The 19090-nt window shown below is 25.9% G+C and overlaps 1 protein-coding gene across 6 annotated transcripts in view; it reads right to left on the bottom strand.

Annotated features, from left to right (window-relative positions):
• The window catches only part of LOC117178749 (ankyrin-3-like), a 108706-nt gene that overhangs the window by 69645 nt on the left and 19971 nt on the right, over positions 1 to 19090 (bottom strand). For all 6 annotated transcript variants that reach the window (XM_033370187.1, XM_033370185.1, XM_033370186.1 and 3 more), the window contains exons 2-8: positions 16798 to 16899; positions 16560 to 16692; positions 12066 to 12229; positions 9693 to 9848; positions 9272 to 9400; positions 5939 to 6136; positions 5401 to 5697 (exon numbers count right to left, since the gene is read on the bottom strand). In XM_033370187.1, coding sequence (XP_033226078.1) covers positions 5401 to 5697; positions 5939 to 6136; positions 9272 to 9400; positions 9693 to 9848; positions 12066 to 12229; positions 16560 to 16692; positions 16798 to 16899 — 1179 coding nt within the window. The remainder of the gene's footprint in view (positions 1 to 5400; positions 5698 to 5938; positions 6137 to 9271; positions 9401 to 9692; positions 9849 to 12065; positions 12230 to 16559; positions 16693 to 16797; positions 16900 to 19090) is intronic.

The raw sequence follows: 19090 nt of genomic DNA, 5'->3' as shown, positions 1-19090 counted from the left end.
TATAGAGCTCCAAGGAGATTATGTTGAAAAATAAAAAAAAATTTACCCAAAAAAAATTGTTTGTATACTTCATTCTAAGGACTTATTGAACTACCCTCGTATTTCAAACATTTCTAATTTTTTAAGTCTTTAAAACTGCTTTTTAAAATTCTTTAAATAAAAGAATACGCATAAAAATTAAAATAGAACGTTTTTGAAGTGAAATATTTTCAAATTACGCATCCTAAGTTGAATGATATCATAATCGAAAAATATAACAATTTAGCTAATTATTTAAAACACGGTTAAAATCAAAGTTGGACAGATTTATTTTCTAAAAATTTGTAAAATTCCGTTCAAAAAATAAATTCACTATCATTTCCTGATTTTCAGGTCAAGCGGCGACCCTCTTTTTGCATTAATGACAACGTATCATTTGTCGCTCTATTTTTATTTAATTCTTCTCAGTGCTGCCATGCGACGGTGCTGCCTCCGCAACGAGGGAGCCGAGGCTTCGCTCCATGCGCAACTTCATACTAAAATTATTATCAATGTCAGTAATTTTTTAAAAAGTATTTAAACTTTAAAGTTTTAAAAAATTTGTTGAATTTTCAGCCAAAAAATTTGATTTTTCAACAGAATGCATGAATTTTTATCCAAATTTTCCATGTTTAACTAGTAAAGATCAAGTTTTAATTTGAAAAAAAAAAAACATTTTCAAACCAAAAATGGAATTTTTATATTTTAAATCTATAAAACTAATTGTTAATGACAAAAAAAAAGAATGTTGAACTACATTTGCAACCAAAGAAATGAAATTTCAAATAAAATTATGAATTTTTAAAATTAATTCTTTACAAAAGAGTTCAACAAAACAGATGATTTTTTAATCAGGAGTATTAATTTTCTAAAAATAAAATATTTAAATTTTTAGAGAAAGAGATGAATCTTTCATTAAAAAATAAAGTTTTAACATTGCAGTTCAATTTTCAACCAATTACTTTAATTTTTAATAGATAAGATTAATTTTTTAAAAACTATTTATATTTTCAATAAATTAATTCGATTGAAAGTTTCTTCAAAGTTTTCAAGCCTTTTTTTAAATTTATTTTATAACTTTGAAAGAACCCTCAAATATCCAAAGATATTTTGTTTAGCAATTTTGCAAATTATAATTTTTTATTTATCAAAAAATTTGGGATGATATAATTTCGCAGAAAAATACAAATCCCAGTTGTTTGAAAATATCGAAAAAATAATGACCGAAATAGAAAATTTGTGAAGAATCTAAAATCTATATAAGTAAAAACCACTGAAAATGTTTATGAACGTATTGAAACGTTCCGAAAGAGAAACTTAAACAAAATAGGAAAATTAAAAAAAAAAATTTTTTTAATAAAAAACAAAAACGCTCGTCCGCTCTCTTTATTTGATATTTTAACAACATTTTTGAATTTTCAACTAAAAACTATTTAATTTTCAACCAAAGAAATGGATCTTCAACTAATAAAATGAGTTTTTAACAAAGTAATTAAATTGTTAACCAAGAAGATTAATTGTCAACCAAAAAATACTAATTTACAACAAAATACATAAATTTCTTATAAATTTTTTGAATTTGAAATTAGAAACTATTTCATTTTCAACCAATGATGGAATAATTAAATAAATAATAATAATAATTAACTGAAAAAATGAATTTTTAATATAGTAATTGAAATTTAAACCAAGAAGCATAATTTTCAACAAGAAAGATTAATTTACAACCTAATATATTAATTTTTAACAAAATAATTCAAGTTTCAACGAAGAATATTGATTCACTATTATTATTTTACTAAAAAAGTATATTTTACAACTAAATACATGATTTTACAATCATATAGATAAAATTTTTAACTAAATAAAACCAAATTTCAATCAACAGCAGAAGCATTTTCCAGGCAGAGTAAAAGAGGATTGGGGGTGTGAAAATGAAAAATTATTTATTGGAAATTATTCCTTGAATATTCTTCAAGAGGTTTCTTCAATTTACAAGAAGTTTTCAACAATTAATACTTTTTTATTAATTTTAAAATCGTGTTTTTACTAATTGAAATCCAATTTTACGTTCAAAGGCCTTTGAAAAATGGGTTGACGTTGAAACAAAATTACGAAATTTTTTTTTTCCGGAAAACGAACAAATCGGAGAATGGATTTTTATCACTAAAAATTGGAAGTCGAACATGAAGGAGGCAATTTATTTTCAACCAGTTTTGGGTTTAGTACAGAAATTTTGTTCGTGAAGAGCACTCGATTTTGAAACATTAAGTCAGTTTATCCTCAGTTTCAAATAAAAAATTTTTAACCTTTTTAAAAATATTAATAATAATATTAATGTGTTTTTTTTAGAGAAAAGTTTTAAAATTGAGTGCAGTTCAATCATTATTACACTGGGTATTAACATGGGTGGAATAAATCGCAAAAGAAAAATTAACAGGTATTTATTAGAATATTGGACACTTTAGTATTTTATTTTTTAAAAAATCATATTTAATTCGAAAAAAGTCAAATATTGAAAAATATAGATATATTTAATAATATCTACTAAAATTTTGGAATGACAATTTTGCAGAAAATAAATAATCCTAAATGTTAAAAATACCGAGAATATAATTACTGAAAGAGAAAATTAACGAAAAATTTCCAAAATTTCAAATTACCGAACAAAATATAACTACCACCAAAGTTTATTAACGAAATGAAAATTTAACGAAACTAGAATAATCCAGAAATGTCAAATTGCCGAAATTAATTTAAATTGAATTAAAATTAAATTAAGTTATAATTAAAATTAAAATACATTATCGAAATTTTAAAATGTATTTATCAAAATCCTGAAAGTAAAAATTCCCAAAACTGATGACGATTAAAACTTTAAAAATCCATAAATAATATTTTATTTTATATACACTCATAGTTTAAAATTCGAAAAGCTCTTTCCGATTTCGAACAAATGTAAAATATCTCACTTTTTTCGGCAATTTACTAATTTCGAAATATTGAAATTTCAAATAAAAAATTTGTGATAATTATGTAACTATAGAAATTGAAAAATTTTAATAATTTCTGCATTTTTTAAAGTTTTCCTATTTTGTTAAAATTTCTCTTTCCGAACGCTTCAATTCGTTCATAAGAATTTTCACTGGTTTTTACTTATATCGATTTTAGATTTTTCAACATTTTCTATTTCGGTCATTATTTTTTCGATATTTTTAAACAACTATATATTTTTAAACAACTATTTTTTCGATATTTTTAAACTATTTTAAAAAATTATAATTTTCAAAATTGCTGAACAAAATATTATTGGATATTTGAGGGTTCTTTCAAAGTTATAAAATAAATTTTTTAAAATATTTGAAAACTTTCAAGAGCAACTGCAAGTAACTTTAGATAAAAATTATATTTGGTTAAAAATCGAATTAATTTATTGAAAATCTAAATAGATTTTAAAAAATTAATCTTCTCTTTTAAAAATTAAAGTAATTCGTTGAAAATTGAACTACTATGTTAAAACTTTTTTTTTTTTTTGTTAAAGATGCATCTCTTTCTCTCAAAATTTTAATACTCTTTTGTTAAAAATTAATTTTACAAATTCATAATTTTATTTAAAATTTCATCTCTTTGGTTACAAATGTAGTTCAGCATTCTTTTTTTTTGTCATTAAAAATTAGTTTTATAGATTTAAAATATAAAAATTCCATTTTTGGGTTTAAAATGTTTTTTTTTTTAATGAAAAATTGATCTTTACTAGATAAAAATGAAAAATTTCGATGGAAATTCATGCATGCTGTTGAAAAATCAAATTTTTTGGCTGAAAATTCAAAAACTTTTTTAAAATTTTAAAGTTTGAATACTTTTTAAAAAATTACTGAAATTGATTAATAATTTTAGTCAAAAATTAATTTATTTGTAAAAAATCAGTTTAAATAAAAAAAAATGTGAAAAAAATATTCGAAACAGAAAATGCTTGAAAATAGAAAATTTACAAATAATAAAATTCGCGATAGAAAATTGTCGAATTATAAAATACCCGACACTGTTAAATTCCTGAAACTAGATAATTCCCGAATTCAAACAATTAAAAAAATCGTTTTTAATTAATATTATTTATTAAAGATAGAATAATAAAATATTTTAGAGAAATATCTTTTTTATTGATCAATAAAAGTTTTTAAAAAATGTTGACAGTAGTTTTTTTAAATTATTAATCTCGTAATAGACATTTTTTTCTTGTATTTTTATTTAGCATTGACAAATATTTTTTCCAATTATTATTACTTCAAATTCCAATACCTTTTTGGAAATAAATTGAACATAAAACAAATCTTCTCATTCAAAGTACTTTATTGTTATATTTTAATGAATGAATATGATTTATTACATAACAAGTTTTAATTGATTAAATTCGATTCAGTAATATTCTACACGTCTGAAATTTCATTATTCGGGAATCTTCAAATTCGCTAATATTATCAATTAAAATGTTATTATTCGAGAATTTTTGAAATCTTAATTTTTATATTTCGGAAATTTTATAATTTCAGCAATTTTCTATTTCAAATATTTCCTTTTTCAGGATCTTAAAAATTTCGGAAATTTTATTTTTCAGATTTTTAGTCGCCCTCTGTTTCTTTGATTAAGGTTGAAAGAAATTCAAGTTCGTCCTAGTCAAATTTTTCCCAAAAGTGTGGATTTCAACAAATAAAAAAATTGCCTATTTAAAAAAATTCTTAGTTAGAAAAAATATTTCTTTAATTTCGAAGTTTGTATTATTGTTCGTAATCAACAACTGTACATACAAACAGAAATTCGTAAAGAAATTTTAACCAATTGAAATTTTTTTAACTAAAGGAATTTGGAATTTTCAAATGAAACAAAATAACCGGAGATATTAACCGATGACAATAATTTATTTTTTTACTATCTTGGGACGGACCCACACATTTTTTTCCTCTACCTAAGCGGTTTGATTAATTTTAGCATTTTCATTCTGCTCTACTGAACGGGGTCATCGTATAACTATGTAACTGCCATTTTTGTTTTTATAAAATGAACATTTTTTCAAAATAAATAAAAAATTCTAAAATAGGAAAAACATTCTTTATAATTTCTATATATTTTTATTATTGTTCGCTTCCAAAAACTGTAATTATACGAAATTCGACATAATTTTTAAACTAATAGAAAAATTTGTTTAAATTTTTTAATAAAAAAGACAGCAGATATTAAAGGTTGCGACTCTCGTTTTGGAATTCCTCGGAAGGGCCGCAGTGCGCGAGTGCTTAGTCGAGTATATTGCGCAATATTATGCATTCCAATTAAAAACGGGGCCCTGCTAGTAAAATAAAAAAAATATAAAGTTTTCAAGATGCATACCTCAGTGGTTGATTCAATGGATGCGCCATGTTTGAGGAGAAGTTCCACAACCTTGATGCGATTCTTTTTGCATGCGATGTGCAGGGGGGTGAAGCCATTTAGGGCTCTTGCGTTCGGATCGGCCTTCCTGTCCAAGAGCAATTTGGCTACTCGGACATGACCACAATGTGCCGCCACGTGCAGGGAAGTTAAATAGTCTATTGTTACTTCGTCGACAGGTGCTCGATGGTACAACAAAACCCGAGCAGCATCCACATGATCTCCCTGCGATGCCATATGCAGGGGTGCTAATCCATTCTAAACAAACATTACATTTTTTGGGAATCGCTAACGGCTAGCAAAATTGTGCAAGTCGTTGTGCAATTTCTGGCGCTTCACCAGAAATTGCTGAATAGTCTGCGATGAATAGGCAGGTGCGTCGTAAAATACAGTAAAATCAGAATTGCCCATCGCGATCCAAAATTGACCCAATTGACGTTTTTTTTTTAAACAAATGAAACAAATATTTTAATTTTTCGAAAAATTAAATCAATCTTACTTTGGATCGTGCACTGATTGGTGCAGAATTTTCTAGGAGAGTAGAAACAACTTCTTCGTGTCCGGAACGAGCAGCACAATGAAGTGGTGTCAAACCGTCTTTGGTTTTCGCATCGATTATTGCTCCACTTTCTAGCAATACTTTAACCATATTATTCTTTCCCCATTTAGCAGCTACATGAAGAGGGCTAATCAAGAACTGCAAGAAACGTTTTAGTAACATCATTATAATAAAATTTGTAATTGAACAAAAATCAACTTTTAAACTCAAATTGAGAAAACTTCAATCTTAACAAGTCGACACGTAATTTAAAATTTGTATTTTCTACGCCCGCAATTTTTTTCTCATGCGAGTTTTCAAATAAAATGTAAAAAGATTGTTTTAAATATTATGATTTTTTATTAAGAATATCAATTTTAGACGTAAAAACACTAACATAACATAAAACGAAAAGAAAATTATGAAAGCTTGTAAACCTTCGCTAACCTAAAATTGTTAAAATTTTCAACTCGTCTTTTAAATCAAATTTTGTAATAAAAATGACCATTTCCAAAAAAAACTAACTTAATTTAAAATGGTACAAATATTCTAAATCTTGTTCAAATTATAATGATTTTTTTATAATAATTTTTAATGTCAAACGCTAACATAACCTAAATTTGTTAAAATTTAAGAATCACCTTGAAATCAAATTTTTTATTAAAAGAATAACATTATCCAAAATTGCTAGAACATTCTATATCTTGTTAAAATTATAATTTTTTCATTAATTCTGATTTTAGGTGTAAAACGTTTAGATAACATTACATTTTTTAAATTAAAGAATGGTCTTTGAAATAATTTTTTTTCTATCAAAGACATCATTTTGCGATGAAAAAGGCTAACATAATTAGGAATTGTTAGAAGATTCTGAATCTTCTTCAAATTATAATGATTTTTTTTCAATACTTATTTTTTATGCAAAACGATAACAGTACCTAAAACTGTTAGAATTCTGAGAATCTATTTTTTTATTAGGAATACTAATTTCCAACTAAAAATATTAACATAATTAAACAATTGTTTAAAGATTCCAGATCTTGTTCTAATTATCATGATTTTTTGTAAAGACTAATTTTTGGTTTAAAACCTTAACATATCCTAAAATTATTAAAATTCGAGAATTGTCTTTGAAACGGATTTTTTTCCCTAAAAATGCCAGTTTCCTATTAAAAAAGCTAACATAATCCAAAATCTTTAAAAACATTCTAATTCTTGTTCAAATTAGAGCGATTTTTTCAAATACCAATTTTTTGTCTAAAACGCTAACAGAACCTAAAATTGTTGAACTTTGATAATAGGTTCTAAATTTCTGTTATCAAGAATACTAATTTCCGGCGAAAAACGTTAACATACTCAAAGATTGTTAAAAGATTCTAAATCTTGTTCAAATTATAATGACTTTTTTAAATACAAATTTTTTAGTGTAAATAAGTGAAAATTTGAAAATCGTCTTTGAAACCCATTTTTCCCCCTTAAAAATGCCAGTTTTCCATTAAAAAATCTAACGTAATCATTAAAACATTCTAAATTTTGTTCAAATTATAATGATTTTTTCAAATACTCATTTTTGGTCTTAAACGCTAGCATAACCTAAAATTGTTCAAATTCGATAATAGTTTCTAAAAATATTTTTTTAAAATAAAAAATATCAATTCCCGACGAAAAACGTTAACATGCTCCAATATTGTTGAAACATTTTAAATCGTTTTCAAATTAGAAATATTTTTTATATACTAATTTTTTGTGTAAAACGCTAACATAACCTGAAATTGTTAAAATCTGAAAATCATCTTTGAAATCAATTTTTTAAATTAATCATACAAATTGCAATAAAAAAAGGTAGCATAATAATCTAAAGCTGTTAAAAGATTCCAAATCTTGTTAAAATTATCGTGATTTTTTGCGAATACTAAAATTGTGAAAATATGAGAATATTCTTTGAAAATCAAATTTCTTTATAAAAAATACCAATTTCCGGCTAAAAACTCCAACATAACCCAAAATTGTTAAAAGATTCTAAACCTTGTTCAAACTATAATGATTTTTTTAAGTACTCAATTCCTCTGTCGAATACTAACATAACCTAAAATTGTTTAAAATTTAATAAACGTCTTTAAAATAAAATTTCTTTTTAAATGGCAGTTTCCCATTTAAGAAATCCAACATAAACCTACATCTTCAAGATATTTTAAATCTTGTTCGAATTATAATGATATTTTTAAATACCAATGTTTGTTCAAAAACTCTAACATAACCCAAAATTGTTAAAAGACTCTAAACCTTGTGAAACTATAATGATTGTTTCGAATACTAATTTTTTGTGTGAAAGGCTAAAATAACCTAATATTGTTAAAATTTTAATAATCGTCTTTTTGAAATCAAAGTTTTCTATGAAAAATATCAATTTCTGATGAAAAGCACTAACACAATACAAAATTGTTAAAATAATCTATATATTTTTTAAAAGATCATGATTTTAGTTTTAAAATACCAATTTTATTGTAAAGAGGCTATAACTTAACCTAAAATTGTTTTAAAAAACTATGAACCTTAAAAAATCCAATCATTTGTATTTAAAAATGTCAATTTCCGACCAAATAACAGTAATAAAACTGAAAAACTTAATATGTTGACACCATTTTAATCCATATAATCTATTAATTTCATATGTATAAAAATCAGCCTAAAAACACTAACATAACATAAAATTGTTGAAAATGTGGAATATTGGTAATAATTTTTTTCATTTGAAATTGCTCGTTTTGAGTAAAAAAAAAAAAGAAATGCAACTTCAAATTTAGACTCTTTCTCGGAACTTTATCATTTTATATCAATTTTTTTTAATACTAATATCTACTAAGAAAAGCACAATAATAAAACATGTATAATATTTACAATACACCAAAACCCCGATTTTGTAACCCCGGGTTTTTTAATTCCTAGAATTGCTGGCCCACGCAGTTTCTCAGTGGGGAGGGCGAGATACGGTTGCGACGACCGCCTCGTAAGCACGCAGTGCGCGAGTACTCAGACGATTATACTGCGCAATATTATGCATTCCAATTAGAAGCGGTTCAAGGCTTCGATTCCCCCGATTTAGTAACAAAGATATTTGCAGGCAACTCCCGATACTGTTACTAAATTGGGGTTCGGGTGTAACATATTAGATGATTTGTTTATTAAATTTAAAATTTAATATATATAAACACCTTTAAGTAATAAAAAGCCAATCCTTTTTTTCGACAAATCATATATTATTTATCCCTTTAATTTAAAAACTTGAGAACTGACCTTGGCTTGGTAGTTAACGTCAGCCCCTCTTTTAATTAGCAGCCGGGCTATTTCTTCATTACCATAATGGGCAGCGATATGAAGGGGAGTGAAACCACTCTTTGACGTCACGTCTGGTTTGTGATCGTTCTGAAATTAATTAATTAGTCCATAAGGTATTTTGGAGTTAAAAATAATTTATCGACATCGATCACGTATAATTTTGAATTAATAAAATAAAATAGACTTCAGGTCCCATAGAAGCCGGTCCAGTTTTGTAATCCCTAGAACTGCTGCCCCTAGTTTCTCAGGAGACAGGGCGAGAGCCAATCGCGCCTCTTCCTCCGAATTCCCCTGAAGGGCCGCAGTGCGTGAGTACTTAGTCGAATATATTGCGCAATATTATGTATTCCAACTTGAAGTGTAAAATAATATTTATTACCTGCAGTAGTAAATCTGCAGCTTTGCAGTCGTCTTTTTTAGCAGCAATGTGAAGTGCTGGAAGCCTAACTTTACCCTTCGAATCGTTCTCTAAAAGAACACTAACTACTTTATCGTGGCCCTGCTGCATTGCCACAGCAAGGGGAGTGAATCCATCCTGTAATTCAAAAATGTATTTATTATTATTCATTAAATGATCATTGTACTCAGGGTCTTCCATGAATAATTGTTGAAATTTCACAAAAACTGTTTGACAACCCCTGACACTGTGACTAAACCGAGAGTCAGGCGGAATAGGTGAATTTTTACAAAAACTATTTTAAATTCGACGACAGCATTTAATTTTTTTTAATAAATGAAGACAAATTATTTGATAAATAATCATCGCACTAAGGGTCCTCTTTCAATAAAAAAATAAAATTTCAGATAAAAACTGAAAAATTGAAAATGTTTGACCGAAAAAGATTATTTCGAAGGAAATCCTTGAAATTTCAACAAAAGAATTAAATTTCCAAATAAATGGTTCAATTTTCAACCAAATTGTTGGTTGTTAATCGGCAAGAAAATAATTTAATTTTTTTGGTTAAAAATGAATTGTTAACGCTAACATAATTTTAATTCAAAAGCAAAAATGTTCTGTTAAAATAAACGAATTTTCAACAAAATAGCTTCATTTTTTACTACAAAATATGAATTTTCAACAAAATATATGAATTTACAAAAAAATAGCTATTATTTAACTGAAAAATAAAAATTGTTCAACCAGAAAAAAAAAGTTTTAGATTTTCGGTAAAAAAATCAATTTAAAAAAAAAACAATTACACCAAAAATATGAATTTTCAACTAACTTCAATTTTGGTTAAAAATGGATGTTTTTTCATTTTGAAAATTCATTCTAAAAAATTCAACACTTTGTAAAAACTCAAATAATTTGATATAAAATTAGCTTTTATGTAAAATTCACATTTTTTATAGAAAATGAAACTATTTATTCAAAAATTTTAATATTTATTCATAAATTCATTTTTTTGTTTTAAAGGAATTTTTCATTGCAGTAGAGAATATTGAAATTTTATACAAACAAGACGAATTTTCAACAAAACGGCAAAATATTGACCAAGAAAAATGACTTACAAAATTTCAAAAATTTTCAAAAAATTAATTAATTTTCAGACATATAAACAAACTTGTTAGGAAAAAAATGAATTCACAACCAAAAATAAATTAGTAGATGTTTCCAACAAACAAAAAATTATCTTAAATTAAAAATAGTTGAATTTTTAACCAGACATAAAGTTTTTTCCAAAAGATGTAAATTTGCAACTAAAATGATAAATATTCAAATTAGAATAGTAACATTTTTAATAAAAAAATCAATTTTCTGCAAAAAACGAATTTTCAAGAAATCAGTTGAATTTTCCACACAATAAAATGAATATTCAACTGATAAAGATCAATTTTTTATCAAATAGTTGAATTTTGGACTAAAAAAAACTAATTTTTCAATAAGGATTTCAAATTATACACAGGAATTTGAATTTTCAACTAAAAAGGATAAATTTTCAAACGAATAGTGACATTTTCAACTAAAAATGGTTGTTAAAAAATGGAATATTCAAATTTTTAGTTAAAAATGTAATTTCGATATAAAAAAAAATAAAAACAAATAGTTAAATTTTAAACCAAAGAGTTTAATCTTCAATCAAAAAATGTATTTAAGGCTTCAACTAAATAGTTCAATTTTTTACAAAATACATAAATTTTCAACCAAAAACTGAATTTTCAACCAAATAGTTAAGTTTGCAACTAAGAAAAATGAATTTTCTACTAAAAATATAATATTTAGGTAAATTTTCGGACACAAATATTAATTTTCAATACAAAAAGAAATTCAAAAAAAGAATTCAATTTTTAGCTAGAGACTTTTCAGCAAGAGAAAAAAAATCCACCAAAATGTTGATTTTTTAAACAGTTTAATTTTTAATCCGCAAATATGGATTTTTTATTTTAACTGAAATGATTAACTTTTCAGTTAAACACATCAATTTTCTATCAAAAAAAGGAATGTTTAACTCTGGAAATTAAGTTTTTTCAAAAAGGGTTTCTTTTCTATTGTTACCTGGTTTCATTTTTTGTCCAAAATTAATGATTTTTTGTTTTTAAAAAATGCATAAAATTTCTTTGAAAGCTCAGTTTTTAAATTTCCATGTTGATAATTAATTTTTGAGATATTTTGTTATTATTTACCGCGATTGGTTTTCAGATCATTATTCTTGAAGAGAACCCATTAAATTAATAAACTAATAAATTGACGGGTGAATGAATTAATTAATGACATCATAAATAAATCAATAATTTAATAAATTAAACAAACCTCCGTCGCCAAACTCTGATTAGCACCGTTGTTGAGCAGAATCTTGACAACGTGGTCGTGATTTTCTTGTGCACCCATATACAGCGGTGTAAATCCATTTTGTGATTGAATATTGACTTGAGCCCCATATTCGACGAGAATACTTACTATTTCTGATTGACCAGCTGAAAAAAATTAACATTTTTAATTTAGGAAAAGTTTATAAAAATTAGAGATGACTTTGTAAAGCTCTTCGCCTGGGATGATTGCTAGAAAGATTGATCAGCAAACTGGGTCCGATCAGTGTTGCAGAACGAACGTGTTATTTAAAAAAGTAACATGCGAAAGTAATTTGTTCTAATGATATAATAATAATATTAGCAATAATAATAAAAAAAATAAAATGCTTAAGATAAAAATTTTCGAAAATGAAGTTACTATCACAAAAATCAAAAAATATCTACTAGAGTTTTAACGAAAAGATTTTCTTATAAATCTTTTTATTTTTTTTCTCCGAAACTAATAATATTGTATTAACAGACATTTTTTATCGATTTAGTAACTGAATTAAACTAGGAATTAGAACGTTTTTCCAATCAGTTTTATAAATTCAATTACGTTTTTAAAATTTATCAAAATAAAAAAATAGCGATTAATTTGTCCCATTTTGACAAACAATCAACAAAGTACATGAATTCTGACAAAATAAATAAATAATAGAATTTTCAAAGAAAAAAAATATTAGCTTTCTACTAAAAAAAACAATAAAAAGATTTTTTTAATAAAAAATTAAGAAAATACATGACTTTTCGAATAAGCAGTTGAATTTTAAACTAAATAAGATCAATTTTCCACCAAATTTATCAATTATTAACCGAATAGTTGAAACTTCGACCGAGCAGATTAATTTTCTACCCATTTTTTAATTTTCAATGTGGAAATATAAAATTTAAAGAAAGAAATTTATTTTCAACCAAATAGTTTAATTTTCAGCCTAAAAAATTAATTTTCACAAAAAAGGAATTTTCAGCAAAGGAGTTACATTCTCAACCAATGAGATGAATTTTCTAGTAGAATTATGAAACTTCAAAGAAAAAATGTGTTTCTAAGAAAGTAGTTTCACTTTTAATCAAGGGCTTGAATTTTCCATTCAAAATATAATAGTTGATACTTCCAGAAAAAATATTTTAATTTTAAATAAAACACAAGTGGATTTAACCAAAAATACGAATTTTCAAACAATGACATCATTTTTTTTACAAAATAGTTTTTAAAATAATAATTTTCAATAAAAAAAAGAATCTTCTGCGAAAAAGTTGAATTGTGAATCCGAAAAAGAATAGTTGATATTTCCAGAAAAAATATTTTAATTTTAATTTTAAAAATAGTTAAATTTAAGCAACAAAGACGAATTTTAAACAATTACATAAATTTTCTACAAAATAGTTTTAATAATAATTTTCAATAAAAAAACGGATCTTTTGGGAAAAAATTAAATTTTCAATCGAAAATATAATAGTTGATATTTCCACGAAAAATATTTTAATTTTGAATAAAACACCATTGAATTTAATCAACAAAGACGAATTTTCAAACAGTTACATTAATTTTTTACAAAATAGTTTTAATAATAATACTTTTCAATAAAAAAAACGAATCTTCTCCGAAAAAGTGGAATTTTCAATGCATAATATAATAGTTGATATTTCCGCAAAAAAATATTTTAATTTCAAGTAAAACACAATTAATTCAACCAAAAAAGACGAATTTTGAAATAATTATATTAATTTTCTACAAAATAGTTTTAGTAATAATTTTCAATAAAAAAACAAATCTTCTGCCAAAAAGTTCAATTTCCAATCCAAAATATAATAGTTGATATTTCCACAAAATATATTTTAATTTTAAATAAAATACAATTGACTTTAACGAACTAAGACGAATTTTCAGACAATTACAATTAATTTTCTACAAAGTAGTTGTAATAATAATAATTTTTTATTTAAAAAAACGAATCTTCTGGGGAAAAAGTTGAATTCTCAATGCAAAATATAATGGTTGACATTTCCACAAAAATATTTTAATTTTAAATAGAATAAAATCGAATTCACCCGCAAAAAACGAACTTTAAAAAAAGTACATAAATTTTCTAGAAAATAGTTGAATTTTTAAACTAAGAAGATGAATTTTTTGCCAGAGCAGAAGAGTTAAATTTTACTTATAAAAAGTAATCATTTTTAATGAAACATAATAATTTTCAATTAAAAAATTAATCTTCTACCAAAAAGTTGAATTTTTAGTGCAAAATATAATAGTTGATATTTCCACAAAAAAATATTTTTATTTCAAATAAAATACAATTGAATTTAACCAAAAAAGACGAATTTTCAGACAATTACATCAATTCTCTACAAAATAGTTTTAATAATAATTTTCGATCAAAAATAATAATTTTCATAAAAAAAAAACGTATCTTCTGCGAAAAAGTTAAATTTTGAATCCAAAATATAATAGTTGATAGTTCCACAACAAAAATATCTATTTAAAATAAAACACAATTAAATTTAACCAAAAAGGCGAATTTTTAAACAATTACATTATTTTTTTACAAAATAATTGTAATAACAATATTTTTCAATAAAAAAATTAATCTTCTGCGAAAAAGTTGAATTTTCAATGTAAATAATGTACATGAATTTTCTATAAAATAGTTGAATTTTAAAAAAAAAAAGATGAATTTTTATGCAAAATATTCATGATTTTTAGCAAAAAATGATAATTTCAAATAAAAAACAAATATTCTGCGAAAAAGTTGAATTTCCAGTTGTAAATATAATAGTTGTTATTTCCAGAAAAAAATATTTTAAATTGTGCGTGTCTTTTTGCGTCCCTCAGAAAAATATTATTTTTTGGCTTTGTGGTTTTGGGGCCCATATTTGGAGTCGTATCGTCAAATGAAAATATAAATTTTCTTCTTCATTTACGGACCCCAAAGTCACAAAACCAAGAAATTAATATTAAAATATTTGATTTTATGAAACACAATTAAATTTAACCAAAAAAGACGAATTTTAAAAAAATTGCAATAATTTTCTACAAAATATTCGAATTTTTTAAATAAGAAGATTTTGATACCAAAACAGAATGGTTTCTTTAAAAAATAATAATTTTAAATAAAAAAACGAATCTTCAGCAAAAAAGTTGAAATTTAAATAAAAAAATACAATAAAACGTACATGAATTTTCTACAAAATAATTAAATTTTTAAACTAAAAAGATAAATTTTTATACCAAAACAGAATAATTAAATTTGTATGAAAAAAAATTCAATAAGAAGATTTATTTTCTACAAAATCATTAATTTTTCAAAACAAAAAGGCGAATTTTTCTACAAAGTAGTGCAATTGTCAACGAAAATGATAATTTTCGACTAGATATTTTAATTTTCTAGCAAATATGAAATTTTCAGGGCAGAAAGATGATTTTTCTAGTAAATAGTTAAATTTTCAATCTGAAAATTGGAATTACCAACAAAAATTTCATTTTGGATGAAACAGTTGAATTTTCAACTAAAATAATGAATCTTCAAACAAAAAATTAATTTTCAATAAAAAAAGTTCAAATTTCAACAATTACAATTTTTAGCAATTTAACTTTTTTAACAAACAACAATTTAACTTAAAATTTGGTTGAAAGTAAGCTTTAAATTTGGAAATTCATATTATGGGTAGAAAATTGAACTATTTTGCAAAGATTGAACCCTTTTGGATAAAAAATTCGACAATTTGGTTGACATTGTTTTTTATTAATCTATTTTTTTTAAACTAAAAATTCGATTTTTGAGAACGTTTTTTGTCCCCGAGGAAGTGAGGGGAGGTAAATTAGCGGAATTAAGATTATATGAGGTGAAATGAGAAGTGTGGCAGTAGGGAAAAGGAGAGTAGACTAAATATTATGGGAGGGGATTTAGGAGTAGTGAAGAGAAATGAATGGAGGGAAACTAGGAGAATTAGAGGAAAATGAGGGGAGGTAAAATAGGAAAAGTGATGGGAAACGAGAGAAAATGTTGGAAAGCGAAGTAGGTGAAGCGAGAGGAAATAAAGGAAAGGGAAATATGTGAAGGATAGTAGGATAAGAGGGGGTGAAAGGGGGGAAACTATTAGAAATGATGGTGCGTCGGGGATGGGAAGTGAGGGCTGGAAAAGTAAAGTAGGAGAAGGGAAGTGTTAGCTGGAAAAAAGAGAGGGGGAATAGAGAAGGAAGAAGTTAGGGAAGGAGGCGATGAGTGAAGCCTGTGGAGGGGAGTTAGGATAATGCAGTTTATTAGGGAAGGGAAATTAACTAGAGTATTTATTGGTAGTGTCAACTTTGCCGCGGTCCATCCTAAATGGTTTATAAAACGTCTACTGTTTATTTAAAATATATGGGTTTTTAAAATAAATGAAAGTTTGATATTCTCTTTCGATTCTCTTCTGCAATTCTGGTTATTTAGTATAGAGAGATTGCATAAATTACCTAAAGAGGCTATGTGCAATGCGGTGTTTCCCTTCTTCGTAGCAGCATCGACTTTTGCACCCCTCTTCAGAAGTTCAGTCACTATTTCCACATGGCCATCCTTTGACGCCAGATGCAGCGCATTCAAATCATTCTGAAACCGAACCATTATCGATTTATCTTTTTCATCTTATAGCTTTGCCCAAAACGTTTGCTATCATTTATTTATAATAAAAATAATTATTAATTAAAGACCTACCGAATTAGCTGTATTAATGTCCAGGTCGGTGTCAAGGAATTCGATCACCTTTTCGAGATTGCCAGACCGAGCAGCCCGAAGAAACGCTGTCGTATCGTCAGTCTATGCAAATTTTAAATATACCAATTATTTCACTTTCCCATCCCTATTCCCACTACATTCCACTAATTCCTCTCTCCATATTTCAACCATCCCCCCTCTCAACTTCTTTTTCATCTACTTCCCTCTCTCCTCACTTCCCCCGATATTTCCCCTCAATTCCTAAATTTCAATCACTTTCCCTCATTCCCACTAGTTCCACTCTCCTCACTTTCCCTGATTCCCCTACCACATTTCTCCCCGATTCTCATACTTCTCCTACCCTCATTGTTCCTCACGTCTTCTAATTTCTTTTCCTTCATTTTTCCCACTCCATCTCTCATTTTTCCCACTCACCTTCCTTTATTTATTCTCACTTTTCCTACTTACCCTCCCTCTTTTCCTACTACTTCTCTTACTTCCCCTAATTTCATTCTCTCTCACGTTACCCCTCACTAAATGTCCCTTTTTTCATTCCCCCTACTCTCCCTCCTCACATTATCCCTACTATCCTAGTAAGTTGTGAGTTGTGAGCTATAAGTTAGGAGTTCTCCTCACATCCTCTACTTGGAAAAAGTACAATAAACGGACACCCGAAAGAAACTATAAGGGTTTCGAAGCCTATTTAGACGTTAATTAAGCTGTTCAAATCTCACCCTTGACTCTATCACTCTCCCCTCACTATACAACTCCCCCTTTTGTCTTCTCTCCTTTTTCACCTTATCCTGCCATGCCCTATCCTATCTGATCCGATCCAATCCGTTCCTGTCTATCATCCTTTCCCCTCCCTCTACACTTTCTTTTCTCAGCACCCCCATCCGCACCTATACTTCCGATCCCATTCCATACTTCCCCTTCTCCCCCTTTCTACATTTCCTCTCCCTATCATCCTTACTCATTCTACACCACTTCTCCTTCCCCATTTTTCCTCTCGCACTTCCTCTCTCCTTTCTGATTCCCTCACCTCTCTTCTTTACTCCATCATACCTCTCCCGGGATACACTATTTATTAGAATTCAACATTTTTTTTTAAAATTAAATAACAGTTAAAAATTTTTTTATATGTGTGTATTTGGATTTTCAAGAAAGAATTTGCTTAACTTGTATTATCAATAAAGTTGACATTTTTTACATTCTCATAAAGAAAGCTTTTTTGTTTTGTTTCAATTATTCAGAAATACCATTTGTTCAGATTTTTAAATTTATCATAGAAGCTACTAGGGGCTGTCCAAAAACTACGCCACAAGTCTGAGGGGAGCACGTAAATGTAAATAAACAATGAAAATAAATTTGAATAAAAATTTGTTAAACTAATTTAAAAAATTCAAAGTAATGATTTTTGTATTAATAAGCCCCTTTCCCCCTTTTTAAAGAAATCCTCTTTCTGTCCCTGTTTTCTAGAATAAGCTTTTTCTTTTTTTTCGTTTTTACACGAACTGAATTAATAGAACCAATACAAGAATCAAACTATTTTTCCATGAAAGTTATTCTTTTTAATTGAAAAGTCTACTATTGTATTTTTCGTTCAGGATTGTTCTCTTTTGATAAAAAAAAGTTAAATTTAATCTTGATCTTCATTTTTAAATGTAAATTTTTTTAAACAATATTTACAATTAATGCAAACTGTATCAACTTTTTGTTAGGAGCATTTTTTTTAAATTTGAATGTTTTTTTATTAAAACTGTTTTTCAGGGTACAGTTTCAAATTTAAAAATATTTAAGAAAAGTACTATTTAAATTTAAAACACTTTAGTTTAAAAAATAAAAAAATTAATAGATTCAAAAACTAAAATGATCAAATTGAAGCTTTAAATACAGAATAATTTTAAAGAGGCTTCAGAAGTGAAACTTTTGAAAAACTATTTGTTAAAAAACAGCACAATTTTAAAGATGAAATTTAAATAATTTAAATATTTCTAACTTAGAAATTGAAAAAAAAACTATTAATTCACCCCTTTCATCTTAAGCCAAATCTTAAAAAAAAAAACAATTTGACCCCATTCAACTCACCTTAAATATTTAAAATAACGAAAATCCCTCTTAAAAACTTAATTAAAGAAATTAAATTAATTTTGATCTTAAAAAGTTCTCTCGCAAACAAAAATTTTTCTTCCTTGTAACTAATTTCACAAATAATAAAAATGAAGATTGCCCCTCTTCCACTTTTTAAAAAATTAAAGATAATAAAATATTTTCCTTTTTATCTTGAGAAAAA

Source organism: Belonocnema kinseyi, chromosome 8 (assembly GCF_010883055.1).
Source record: "Belonocnema kinseyi isolate 2016_QV_RU_SX_M_011 chromosome 8, B_treatae_v1, whole genome shotgun sequence".
In the NCBI taxonomy this organism is placed as follows: Eukaryota; Metazoa; Arthropoda; class Insecta; order Hymenoptera; family Cynipidae; genus Belonocnema; species Belonocnema kinseyi.
This window is presented reverse-complemented; position numbering and strand designations above follow the sequence as displayed.